The 14,556-nt window shown below is 37.9% G+C and overlaps 1 protein-coding gene across 6 annotated transcripts in view; it reads right to left on the reverse strand.

Annotated features, from left to right (window-relative positions):
• The window catches only part of PER2 (period circadian regulator 2), a 44,819-nt gene that overhangs the window by 15,636 nt on the left and 14,627 nt on the right, over positions 1–14,556 (reverse strand). For all 6 annotated transcript variants that reach the window (XM_015637543.2, XM_015637540.2, XM_015637541.2 and 3 more), the window contains 8 exons: positions 13,754–14,244; positions 13,029–13,097; positions 9,807–9,961; positions 9,059–9,180; positions 7,424–7,625; positions 5,820–5,871; positions 4,272–4,414; positions 3,996–4,074 (listed from right to left, as the gene is read on the reverse strand). In XM_015637543.2, coding sequence (XP_015493029.1) covers positions 3,996–4,074; positions 4,272–4,414; positions 5,820–5,871; positions 7,424–7,625; positions 9,059–9,180; positions 9,807–9,961; positions 13,029–13,097; positions 13,754–14,025 — 1,094 coding nt within the window. In that variant the 5' untranslated portion in view covers positions 14,026–14,244. The remainder of the gene's footprint in view (positions 1–3,995; positions 4,075–4,271; positions 4,415–5,819; positions 5,872–7,423; positions 7,626–9,058; positions 9,181–9,806; positions 9,962–13,028; positions 13,098–13,753; positions 14,245–14,556) is intronic.

Consider the following 14,556-nt stretch of genomic DNA (forward strand, 5'->3'; position numbering starts at 1 on the left):
ACCCCAATCCCTTGGCTGGGAGCCATGGCTAAGGATCACAGGATTACCACAGTTGAACTAGCACTGGGGGGAGCTGACCAGCACTCAAGACAACTTTCTCACAGGCAGGTGAAGAGTTCAGCTCAGAGGAGCTGCATGGGAGCAAGCTTATTAACAAGAGAATTAAAAGCAATCCTACTGAATTCCTGCACATTACCCAAGACCACGTCTAGTGATGTGAAAAACTAATTTAAGTGACAAAGTAATTTTTATTGATCACTTCAAGCATTTGCATTAAGTGGAAGTTCACAAATGCCACTTTGCACCCTACCCTGAAGGTTAACCACTGAAAATGTGCTTTGGGGGAAAAAAAAAATTTACTAAGTCAACACCACTCAGTGATGTTTGAGTTGCCAGATGCCAACAAGTCATCTTGAAAGCTCCAAATGCTGCACACCTCCCCCCCAGCCCCACTGACTGCCAAAGGCCTGGGAGATGTCAGTGTATGATACACTTGAATGAAGAACTCAGCCCCAGTGCACCAGACAGGGGATCTGTGTCAGGTATGAACTTCAAAGCATTGTGCACTGAATTCTCTCAACACTGCACTTCCAACAACCCACTGGAATTACATCAGTTCCCCAAAACATCAAACATACCATTCCAGCAAAGAGGCTGAGAGGGGAAAGAGGATAGCAACTAATGCCTTATTATCAAAGTAATTAATTTAATAACGAGTCTTAAAAGCTTGTAGATGAACTACAGCAAGAGAGCAGAAACTGGCATGGAACCCATACCAAACCAGAGCACTTTGACACATTGACATTTAGAAGTGCTGCCAAGTTCAAAGCACATGAGAAAAGCTGTGCTGCTAGAGGACTTTAAAATCTCAGTCAACTCCAAACAACTTCAGCCAGGCCCAAATAACACCACAAGAAGGATTTGTTCAGCACTATTCCTGTTCTTTGCCACCTGCTTTATGAAAGTCAGGGATCTAGAATGAATGTGAGACTGAGCTGGCCTTGCCTGCTCTGATGAAAAGGAAGCTAAAAGATGATCCAGGAGCTTCCCACACTGCTGGAAAGAGGAGTTACAAAAATGGAGTTAAAATTTTCTTGATGGTGCCAGACAATAAAACTGCAGGCAAAGATCCCAGACTGGAGTCTAGAAAGCTGATGCTGCATGTTAGGAAAAGGTTTTTTAACAGAGCAGTGCAACATAGGAGGCCTCCCATACAAATTGTGTCATCTCTGCCCCTGAAGGTTTTTCAGCATTATTGAGACAAGCTGACCTTGGCCAGGACTGGGCAAAGTTTCATTCCAAGCAAAAGGATGGAACCAAGACCCCAGCAGCCCCTTCCAACCAGCCCTTCTGTGCTCATCTAATGCTCTATTTGAGAATGATGTCTTGGCATCATTATGCTTCCTCATAATGAGTAACTCATAAAAATTCAGAGGTTAGGTTAATAAATTAATTTTATGAGTGCAAATACACGTGTGGTATAAGAATGGCTGATGAGGAGATCCTGCCAAGTTTAGTTTGTGTTTCATAGAATGACATTTAAAGTGTCAAAAAAATATGAATAAGTCTCTTTATATTACTATTGTAAGTTACATACAAAACTACTTTAATTTACAAAGATCACTCCACTGTGAACTACTTGCACCCATTACATGCATGAAGTATCAAATATATTATGACAAATAGGACTGATCTATTCAATTTCAAGAAAATATTTATTTTTACTTAATATACTCTATGCAGAGATCCACCTGCAGAGTTCAGACAAATATGCATTTTTCCAATACATGAACATGTACTGATTACAGAAATTAACTTTATTTAATGCAAGTCGAGCAACAGTTTCAGGGTTATGTTATGAACAATGCTCAGTCAACAGCAGGTGCTCAGTTGCACATTTTTAAACATTAAGACTCTGCTTTCTTTAAGAATCTCTTGCTTTGTGTATTCCACCAAACCCTGGAGAGCTTAAGAGTAAACAGCTGCATATGCATGTCTTGGTAAACATTTATTAGGCTCCCAATGCTCTCAGGAGTTGAATAATTGAAAGCAAACTCAACTATACTATCACAAGAACAGAAATAAATGATGCAAAGTCCTAATTTCAGACCAAGATGCAATCAACCCTCATTGGAAGTGTTAGAAAATGGTATAGGAGAACAAGTGGTAACATCAGACCAACAGGAAAGACGCTGCCATAGGATCCACAGGGAAGGATTTTCTGGACTTGCTCAAGCCCAAGAATAAGGGCAAGGCTGTGCACTCAGTAATTCTGCAGTTTCTGTTAAATGACTGCTGGAGATCACTGAGCTGTGGATGCACAGAGGAACAGAAGCTTTGCATTGTGCCCTCAGCCTCTTTGTAAAGATAAACCCATTCTGCAGCTGCCTTGAAGTATGTGTGGAAATAAAGGAGAGAGAAAAATCCATAAAGAAGACAGAACTACACTGGATTTAAGTAGTTCTTTTATCAACTTGAGCTGTTTAGAGACACTGTATGAATCACAGCATGGAAAGACTGTCAGCGTTACACTGTCTATCCTACAGGAACTCAGCCACAACGTCTGCCCCTCTACAGATAAAACTGGATCAGAAGTCAAACAGTATTCTTTTTACCTGGACTCCATCTTAGTCAAATATCTCAATAACCTCCTTTCCCCAATCCCTCTTTTCTGCTGCCTTTAAGCATTTTGCTAAGAATTACATATTTTTTCAGAAGCAACATTTCCATCCAAAAAAATACCACAGAATCTAAAAATTGTCCATTATACTCCTACTCTCTCTGAAGACATCTACCCCCATATCTCAACCTAAAAAGAAAATTTTAGCATTCTTAGAATGCTTAAAAAACAAATGGAAGAATCTCAGCAGTCAGATGTTACCACTGTAGCTAACTTAGTTTCTGTTAAGGAGAAAAAAAGAAATCCAAATTAAGTTCCATATACAACCCAAATATCAGAAACCACCAGAAAGAAAATACCAAGAAGAGTAGAAAATGAAGAGGAAAGGTAGTGTTTTCAATTTAGGAATAAGTGAATTGTTCTATCAAGTCAAGTCCTCAGGGCTCAGGATTTGGTCCAGTTGTGTTTAATGTTTTTAGCCATAATCTGGCCAAGAGGATTTCATCCATCAGTTTTCAGACAACAGCAAATTGAGTGAGAGATTTTATTCTCCCAGGGAATAAATGACAGGACAAGAGGAAATAGCCTCAAGTTACCCCAGGGCAGCTTCAGATTGGCTATTAGGAAATGTTTCTTCATGGAACAGGTTGTCAAGGAACAGGCTGCCCACAGAAGGGGTGCAGTTACCATCCCCAGAGGTGTTTAAAAATGTGCACATGAGGAATTTAGGGACAGGGTTTTGTGGTGGACTTGATCTTCTGCAACCTAAATGATTCTATGAAACTTTGGTTTAGACCTCAGTTCTTAAGTCTTGGTATATACATTAAGATCACAGGTGGCATTTTTGTTCCTAATTTAGAATGTAAATACTTACTCTAAACAGTTTTCATGACTGCAAAAGCAATGTGAAGTCTTCAGCCAGTGCAATTTGAACCATTATATTTTTTTTTTAAAGAGCTAATGTTTTATTGAAAAGCTGTACCTCTAGTTGTACCTGGGCCAGCAGAGAGCGACAGCAGCATATTTGCTGAATTTGGTTAAAAAACCAAAAACCCACACCTAGATGTCTCATACAGGTAATAATTGGCAGCACAGGAATTCTTCTGAACATGGGTTCATTGACTGAATTTATGTCCAGAATTTCTCAAGAGGGAAGGAAAGTGGAAGAACACGTTGCTAGCAGGCACTCAAATACACTTAAATACCAGTGTAACGTGTTCTCATGCTTAGTGAAAATGGGGGAATGTACTTTTCTTAGCTTAAACACTCTTCAGTAGTTGCATAATTTTTTAACCCCATATAAATACCTTAAATCTTGCAAAGATACTGGAGAGCTTGCTCATCAGTAAATTGAAAAGCAATTTTTGTAAGTTACCTTTCATCTACATCCTGGAACAAACAGGTTGGCGTGTGCGTAGTTGTAAAAATCCTTTTGTCAGGAGGAATTCTGGGTGCTGAGAGAAAAATAAAAGCATATTAGCAACTGAGGGTTTTGCATATATAATACTTCAAGCTGCCAGTCCAAAATTCTGGCCAAGAGCATATAGGAAAGCAGCAAGGGCAGAGAACAGAAACAATTCTCTTTCTCTTTAATAAAGCTTGAACAGGTCTTTTAGGAAAGCAAACTAGACTTTGTGCACTCAAGGATTACCTTCATAGCCAGAATGGACTTTTTCTGCAAGCAACACACAGCAAAGCTGGTCTTCTGCTATTTCTGGATCTTGCACTTTGATAAGGTAAGGAGTCATCCGGAATGGGTGATAGCAAATCTCATTTTCACGCTCCTTTCCCGCACTAATAATTAAAGAGAGTTAATTATTTCAACAGATTACGCTAAATAAAAGTTTAATTTATCCATTGTGTTTCTGTCATGACACAAGAACTGCATGTTAACAGTTCACTAAAATAGTTTATTCACTAAAACCAAATAATAAACTAAAATAGTTTATTCACTAAAATAGCACCCAAGATCTTAGCTTGATTTTTATTTTGGTGGAAAAGAATCTAATTCTGATGGTATCCTTTGCACATCAACTTCCATAAAGACTGTGCTGTTCTCTCTACTGTCTGAAACAAATATCCACAACAGCATTACATGGCAGTTTGATAGAAAAACCCAGCTCATACAATAGATTAAGTTACTTTGTTGTCCTTTAGAGGGATGAATTTACAGGGCTTTTTTATGAAGACTGCTATATCCCCCTCAGTTAACACGAAGATCATCTTTTAATCAATATTTAATCCAGTTTAGAAGGAGTGAAGACTCAATATTTAATAACAGGTGTTTGCTTAACCAGAATCCAAACACAGTAATGAAAGCAATAACCATTTACACAGTGACAAAAGAAGAATCAGGTGTAATAAGTTTATATAACAGCGGAGCTTAATGGAAGTAATGCTTTTGAAACCAGTGTTAGTTGGACAAAAAAATCTCCAGTAACACCAGCAGTACTTGTAGAGTACATCCAATCCAACACTCTGGAGCACTGCATTACCTCCAATTCATTTCAACTTTATTCATACCTCAATAGTAAGTATTTATTTACTAGAGAACTAATTAAATAATTGGATCTACTATTTTTGTTTCAGAAATGCTGCTAGAGAGGCAGTAAGCATCAAGAAATCAAACTGCACAAGAAAGAGCATGAACTAAGGTGCCAGCTTTTCCTAAACAAAAAAATAAAAATTAAAAAAAACCCAAAAAACAACAAAAATACCCAACAAAAAACTAAAGAGGAGTGATTGTGGGGAGGCGGAGAAGGAAGAAAAGCAAACCAAAGAACTGTGTTCTCTATTAACTGCAAAACAGACAAGTCAAGTTATCCTTGAGTATCTTCCTAGGGGACACATGGGATAAATTTAAGACACTGGTTTTCTAGAATGAAGGAAGGTGCTGAACAGTTCCACTGACATGAACCAAAAGCTTTCCAGAGCAGGAGGAGATGCTGCACCACCTTCCTTTATGGCACAAAGGCTAATATTCACAGGGATTAACTCCAAGATGGAACCTCCCAAAATCAGCTTGGTTTTCTCTGTAGCTGCTACAATTAATCGACTCAAGGATGTGCATCTGTTTTGCTTTATGATCACATTATGAAAAAGCATGAAATGTACGTACCACATGGTTCTTATAAAAGTCAAATACTTATGTAATGCTTGGTTTCATAGCACAACACTAAGCTTTCCAATATTGTCTTACCTGATGCGACAAAAGAAAGATTTCTCTTCCATGCAATCCTGGGTGGAAGACTCTAGAAATATTAAGCATATTTCATAACAAGTTACAAATTACTAGAAGATGATATTTAGCACAAGAAGTTTTCCTTAGATAATAAATGTTGAAATCTTTTTTAAAAGTTTACGTTCCCTGAAGTATCCACATGTATTGGTTAAACAATGTACATCATAAGCAACTAAATCTGAATATCACTCAGATTCTGAGGCTGGTGTGTCACTCACAGCTCCTTGTTTCTCAAGTCTTTTTCCTAAACATATCTAAACAACTTTCCAGTTTTATCTGCTTACTCTTACCAACTCTTTCACACCATTTAATGACCAAAAATATTTGACTACCTAGGACCCCAAAATTTGACCCTTTTCCTAGAAAGACACTAGGACAGCTCCAACACCAAATACACTTCTTAGCACCCCTCTTGTCTCTTTTTCCTGAAGACTTCTCATGTTTTAAGCTTACTTCCCTCCTTTTCCAGAGTCCCCACACACTGACTTCCAAGGGAAGCTCTGGCATTTCAAAGGCCTCCAGTGCACAATATTTTGGATATTACACTGTTTGGTAGCTGATACATGACAGAGTGTGCACATTTCTACTTGCTGAATTTTTAAAATCTGAATCTATACACAAAGATTATAAAGCTACAGAAAATGTTTCAAGAAAGCAAAACCAAGAAAACTCCCACATAACTGAGTAATCAGGATTATATTATCATTTACCTGACCCTGTTTTGAGCCAGAGGTTGCACTAGAGACCTCACAAGGTCCCTTTTGACCTGCTTTATGTATGCATTGCTTAGCACATGTTTATTGCTAATTGTTTTTTCAGATTGAATTGGTTCACACCCTGGATTTACTTCACAGGTTTAGTATGCAACAGATTGGAATTTTAAACATTTAGAGCAGACCTTGAATTCCAGGTCTTTAGTTGAAATAGTTGATAGATATTTCTCAATGACTAACAGCTGTAGGTACATGAGTAAAACAGTCCTACCACAAACAAATATCAAGTGCCCTGAGACATCTGATTCTTCACCATTAATTATGCCCAATATAATTTTGCTAAGGCTAGAAGAAGAGAGCTGTGATTACACTTGGTGAGTGCACAGTGATGACAGCTGAAACACGTTTCTCTACATCATAATCAACATGTCCAGTATTCAAATCATAACCATTTTAAAAGGAAGGAGACAGAGCATTGTCCCCTTTATACTTGAGGAAGAGAAAATGTGAAGAAAAACTGTTTTCATTTGACTGCTAGTACAAGTGGAAACTAAATTCACCATTCAGCATGAATTCCTACTTTGTTTTCATTCATCATCTGGCTGAAAGGGGAATAAGAACTGATAAATAATGACATTGAGAAGACTTTTAATCAACAGACAAATCTTGCTGATTTATAGAACAGATTTGTACACCTAGTGTTGTTCAGAGGTCTTCTAATAATGCCCCTGTGCTACACCCTCAAAAGGTGATGGGGAAGGATTGAAGGAGATTCAAAATCAGTGCAAGTACTTGTATTTGCATGACTGAAAGCAGGTCAGAGAAATATCTTCTGTTGAGACCACTCACCAGCTCTATTGCAAATGTTCCACGATGGTAATCTGTATGGGGTGGTGGAAGTATAGAACACACTGACATCCTGAGGTGCCAAGAACTCCACAAATTTGGCATTTTTAAAATAACCCCTCTTGCAGCGGAGAATAGAAGAAGCTTGATCAGAGATGTACAGAATTTTCCCAGTTATCAAAGACACAGCTACAGCAAACATATCCTAAAAACAAAAATCTCTATTTATTTAGACAGTTTGGAATATTCTGCAGTGCAGCATTTATTTCTGAGAAAAACAAGTATTTAAGATACAAAAACATGAGTAAGTTCAAAATGAGAATTAAGAAAATTTAATTGTATTACAGATGTCGTTCAACACAATGAATCTGCTCATCAAGTAGACACAGAATATTTTTCCATGATGTATTGAGAATAATACACTATTATTTACTGGATCACAAGCCCTAGATATCATTGTCTACAGTTCTATGATGCAGAATGAATTTACAAATTAGGAATTAATGACCTTCCAGCTATATAACTTCACATTTTCCCTGTGCTTGTTACAGACATGATGTACTTTTACAAAATTTTTGAAAGGCTGTTTGTGTTAGGGCTTTAAACCACTTGGTAAAAAACAGTGAGTAAACAGGTGGGAAAGAAGTGCCACACACTTGTATTGTTTCTCTTCCTGCCATACAGGAGCTCCCTGCACCACAACCTTTAGTTCTCCATTCACAAACACTGCACAAAACTGAAGAGCTACCAGCAGAATGCTGCTTTCACAAATGCATATTCACATTCACTGAACAATGTTTATAACATTTGGCTGAATTTCTCAGTTGTACTCTACATTACCTATTTATTTCACCTTGTGGGCAGCCTTTACTATTCACAGATTCAACAAAACCCACATACTTCCACCTAAGGAACATCCCCCATCATGCTCTTGTTTTAGAGAATTCAAACTTCATATATTCAAACACAGGTTGCAGTTCAAAAAAGTAGTAGAAAGTAGACTAATACATCCAGATGCCATTATTTTTTGAAGACTCCATAACATATAAAATACTAGTAATATGGAAATAAATATAATTTAAAAAATCATTCAGGTTATCATTTCACTGCTAGAACTACAGTGATGGTCCTAGCTGTTCTCATCTCTGTGGGAACACAGCATAACTGCACCCCACAGTCACAAAGACCAGACAAATCCCACAGGAAAGGATACAGTGATTCCAATACTTTTGTCACTCTTCAGTCACACTAAGAGAAAGAACTGGTGAAGAATCAGCTGAAGTGATTCATCATGTGCCTCGACTAAAATTTGGAAAGAGTTAGCTCTCCAACTTTTGCAGTGCTCCATATCACATGCACATAGAGAGGTGTCCCAGCACCAGCTCCAGGCACAAAAAGGTACAATTCAGAGGATCAGGGAGCTGAAGCCTATTTATTTCCCACCTAACCAACAGAAACAAGTTTTCCAAGTCTGAAAAGGTTCAGAGTTTCTCAACATCCCCTGGAAGGCAAAAGGCAGTTTCTTCAGCTTTCTGGCCTAGCTATCAACCCTCCCCTTGTGAGAAGAAGGCATGACTGAAAATTCCAGCTTCAAGAAGCATTTTCAATACACACTGAGACTCAGGGCACCGCACTCACCGCATTTTTCACAATGTATTCTGAGGTTATAGTCTCCACTTCTTCCACTGTGTAAGATGATACATTGAGACCAGCAGGCTGGGATTCATTAATCATCAACAACTGGTAATATTCCTCATTGGCTACATGAGAACAACAACAAAAATTATAAATATTAATAATAGTATTAATATAGTAATAATAGAAGGAGACTAATAATATAGTAATTATATAATAATATAATAATACATAGTAATAAAATTGTAATAATGTATTATTAGTATTCATATATTAATAATATAAGATTATCAATAAACACCTAGCCCAGGAGCAGTAAATGGCAAAAATATCTTTGGGCATAAATGCAGAAGTTGGGAAATGTAGGCACTATTCCATGTACATCATTTTCCCTGTAGGGCTTCCTCACCAGTAACTCATACAAATGTACACATCTTGATCTACCCATATATGAATGGTCACATATTTTAGCCTGACAGCTCAAACAGTATGAAACTGTAAAACTGTTTTCAAATCAGTTTTCTAACTCAACCAAACATCAGTAAAATATTAAGCCTCTAGAGAGCTGCTTCAGCTCCCTAAGGAATAAGTTAACAAAGCCAACAAATGAGAATAATATGAAAAATCTGGTTAGAAAGGTTGTCATCCATAATACAGTTCTCTGTGTAGAGCTATGTTTATTTAAATTCCTATTTTGAAAGTTTCACTTTAGCCAGGTTGGCATTATCTAGGCAGAATCACACTTTATTACCTTTAACTTGTTTAATGCTTTTAAGGGCATATTTCAGCGTCGTTAGGACACTGGATTTGCCTTTGACTCTCTTCTCAGAAGGAAGGTGAGCTTTCAGCTCCTGCAGTGTTTTCAGCAATTCCTTTTGTGTTTTGGCTTTAGTGGACTGCTCACTACTGTAAGATGAAAAACAAAAAACACAACATCACTTGAATGCTTGAAGTGATACATCATCCTATGAGAAGCCCAAACGTACTCTGACACTTGTCATCCACATCCAATTTGTACCACCAGCCTCATGAACTTTGCTAGTACTCAGTATCAGCTTCCAGAACTTATGGAAATTCTTACATGACCATTTAAAATCAAAGATTTACCATCACGTGGAGTGTGATAGTAAAATGTACTTCATTATGTGCAAAGTACATATGCCCAAGCACCACAGAATTTCTTTTTTTTTTTCTTTGCCACAGTCCCCCTCCTCCCTTTTAGTGGTATTTTCCTTAGCTCTTCTCAAAATCAAACTCAAAAATGTTCAGGGACTTCAAAGGAGATAAGCAGGAGGTTCGTTCAAGTCTTCACCTCCTGTTCAAGCAGGTTCTCCTGAGAAAGCTCCCTGAAAAGGGCATGGCAAGGGAGAGCATCAAGTTAACAAAACAAATGGAGAAATCCTTTGAATAATGTGTCCCAGCTAAGCATGGCAATACATTAAATAAGATAAGGACCCTGACTAAATTTTTAATGAAAAGAATCAGAGGAGGCTGGAGACAGAAGCTGCATTCACAGTTCTCAGGTGCTGTCAGGAGAGTGTCTCAGTGTAGAAGAACAAACTACAGATATTATCAGCACCAATATCAGAAAGTTGTCACCTTCCTTTCCAGTTCCTGCTATCTCTTCCCATTATTGAGAGGTGCTGACAAAATCAAAAAGGAGAAAGGGAGGTGGGGGAAGTGAGGGAGAGGACAGCAAAGGTGGATGGCAGAGGAGCAGGAAGGAATTACAATGATAAATCACCTTGTCTTTCACACTGAAGATTTTAAAAGCTGATCATTCACAATGATCAAAAGGAACGTAGAGATGTTCTTAAACATTCCTAAAAATTTTTTCCCTTCCAAAGGGAAGTCTTCTCTAACCACCTGATGGTCATGGCTGATAATCTGTAACAAGTTACCCTGGGCACTGCTCTAGAAACAATAGTCCTGGCAACTGCACTGCCTGATTCAAACAGCCAGAAAAGCAGCTTCAGTTGCCAAGTAATTTTCAAGAGGATTTTTCTGAAAGGTTTTAAGAGCTTGAAAAGGTAGATAAATCATTACCAAAAATGCTTGCAAAGTGACAAAGCTGTACTAGAGAACACACATTGTTCTTGCTCCCATCACAATGCACTGTGAGAAACGCAGCATTCATTTACTCACTGGTCATTTTGTACCAAGAAATAATGGCAAGGGATCAAACAAAAGGCTATAGTACTCCCTTGGGAAACACTATGTTCATGCTGTGTATTAAAATCACGTGTACAACGTGGCTTGACAGTTTGGACTGCTGCAATCAAACAGGGCTTTGTTAACAGAGGTTCATAGAAGAACCCTCCACGCTGGCAGTAAGGAAAAATAGAAAGAGGAAAGATTATGAAATAACTGAGCATACTGCTGATTTGTACTTTCAGAATACAGACTGCTTCATGAGAGAAGACTCATGCAAGAGTCTCATTGCTCAGACTTCTGCAAGAAAAAAAACCTTTCCAAATTAGCCTACGGCAGCAGCAAATATAGGAGATGGACGTTCTTGAAAATACATTACACAACTCCAAAATGTTTTTTCCACAGAGCAGTAGCTCAGCAGGCAGCCACAGGGAAGGTGGCACTTGCAGAGGACAGAATAAACAAGCTCTATAAAGATATGAGGTTTTCATTTTGTTTTTTTGTGGACAGCAAACTGGAAAGGTAACTACAGATACTAAACAAGAGTTGTTGGTTGGCATTGATACTGAATGCAAATGCCAGTAGTCTGAATCAAAGACTAAGCCTACAAAGATAACTAGTTTATCAGACTACTTTAGTCTTCTCTTTAAAGACCATTCTCTAGATTTCTTCAGTCTCCCATTCCCAAATGATCATCAGGTTCTGCTCTGTGCCCTCTAGCACTGTGCCCGATTGCTAGGGAGAACACTCTACCATCTGGATTCCTAATTATTTCTAAGCAGAGAGCTATTAATAAAATTTAAACACCAAAAAAACTACAGCAAGTAACCCCCTCCAAGGTCTCACAGTGAAGGAAACGGAATCAGTGGGAAACAAAGATAAATGCCTTTGGTGCACTTTTTCACATTAAGCAACATAAACTCTAGATCACAATTTCCAGTTGAAAATACAGCATGGAATAAATCTCCAGGTGCCTGCAAGGCAGACACAGAAAATATGTTGAGGAAGCACCAAATGGTGCATAGGATTAATTTGAATTTGCCACTTTTCTAGGAACTGCATCAGGTAGAAACACATTTAAGTAGGCATGCTCTAGCTAGATATCATTGATCTGCTCAGGACCAGGCTTTGATCTCCTGATCTGAATTAAAAGTTGAGTTAAAAAAAGCTGATTTAAAAACACGAGTGCAGCAGGGCACTCTGAAGTGTCTAAATATGAGCCTTCAAGCTACTAGGCTCTTCAAGGCTATCAGGGACAGAAGCAGAGTTCATACAGAGAGATTCATCCCTGCAGCTGGTGTCCATGTATCCTTTATCCTTACACCCTGGGGGTGTAATCCCAGCAAATGGAACACAGGAGAGGCAGGTGACCCAGCTGCTGGACACCAGGAATAACCCAATGGTGAATTCAATAGCTCAGTGGTGAATTCTAATGTTAACACATCACCAGACTCAGACTAAATTCTGAAGAGCAAAAAAAACTTAAAAGCTACAAAACCCCATTGTAACTGAAGCAGTATTCAATGGGACCCACAAAAAAAAATAATTACAGAGTTAAGCTACCAAATCAAAACAAAGTAACAGGACTTTATCACACAACTTGCATAGAACAGCAACCAAAAGTTCCAATTTAATCAAGTGGTTAACATGACACGCTACATGACATACTGATTATGGACAGGAAGAAATCAAAGACAGGATTTCTTGTGTAGTCATCCAGGTTGAGGCAAAACAAAACAAAAGAAACAAAATTCAACATCATTTAGTTTTCAGCATTTAGCATACATCTAAATTAACAAATAATATATGCCCACTAATTTACCTGCATCCACTGCTAGACTGATTGTGTTCAGAGTTTGCAATCATCAGACTAAATGCATTTGAGCTTGAACTAGAATAAGGAAAAGAGAAAAAGATTAATATTTGAAAACTTAACAAACAACTTTTAGCTCATTGTAGCTTTTTATTTTCAATTAATGACTGTCTCCCTTAAAAAAAACCAAGCAAAAACCCCAACCCTAAATTTTAAAAGCTTCTGTGTGGTACAACAAATAGGCATTAAGCTGTATACATTTATCTAAGCAGCAAAGAACAGCCTGAGTTGGAAAGGACCCATAAGGATCACTGAGTCCAAACACTCTGGTCCTCACAGGACTACTAGGGAGGTGGTTCTTAATAAAGCTTTTCTCTGTAAGCTATTATTGAAAAGATTAAAATAACTTGGTTGCATCCTCACACATAAAACAGTCAATTGACAGGTTCTGATATACAATTACAGAAGTTGGTTTACAAGAAAATGAATAAATAAGGCAAGTTAAGCTCACGATAATAAGGAAGATGCAAATGATGAAAACACCAGAGACCTTTTCTTTATGAATTATATTAAATTACATTTTACATCACATGAGAGTAGAACTTATGTAGCATACTCAGCTCCATGCTGAAGAGGCTTAATGCCTTAGTTATTATTCAGAAATATTGATTCAAATGAACAAAGGTTTTTAGGGGCAAAAATAAAAGTGAAATGTATTTAATAATAGCTACTACCTTTTATGACAGTCTGAAGATTCCATAAGCATTGCTGAATCCTTCCCATTTTCATCAGATTCATGACCATGAGAATCATGCCCACTTGAATAGTTTTCATTTGTGTCATTCCCACTGGAGTCATTTCCACTGGAATCATTTCCACTGGAGCCACTGCTCATTTCAATATCTTCCTGAAGAACTTCATGAGAGTGTTCAGGCTTTGCTTGAATTTCTGAATCTTCAGCAATCATCTGGCTGTGGTCACTTGGAAGTCCAGAATAATCACTCATCTTGAGCTGCTCTTTTAAAGAGAATGATGGAGAAATGCTTCTACTGATCCCAGGCTGCTGCTCAGGGTTCTGCTCCTCGGTGCTAGAGGAGAACCCCCAGAACTTGACAGAGTCCGTGGGACACTCATCAGAAACACTGCCAAGACCAAGAGCAAATCAAGCCATATTCAGAATTTTCCCCTCTTTACAAATTCTGTTTGGAAGTACAGATGCAGAAGTCTGAGGAGGAAGGGAAGGAAGAAAAAAAATTATTTTCTTGTTTGCCTTGCTGACAAACTGGAATTTGCACTGATTGTAGAATGCAAAAAATGACATTCATGGTTAATATATTCAGCATTTGAATGGAGAAATGTTTCATTTAAACTGAAAATCTCACAATGGTTTATCATAAAAAAAGTATTTATTTTTTAGTAAAAACCCACACATAAGAAATAAAGTTGAATAAACATGGAAAAACTCCTGAAAAGTTCACATATTCCCTAGTTTTTTACTTTCCTACTTGATCCTTGTCAGTATGGCTGCCTAGATTTG

Source organism: Parus major, chromosome 9, assembly GCF_001522545.3.
Source record: "Parus major isolate Abel chromosome 9, Parus_major1.1, whole genome shotgun sequence".
Taxonomy (NCBI): Eukaryota; Metazoa; Chordata; class Aves; order Passeriformes; family Paridae; genus Parus; species Parus major.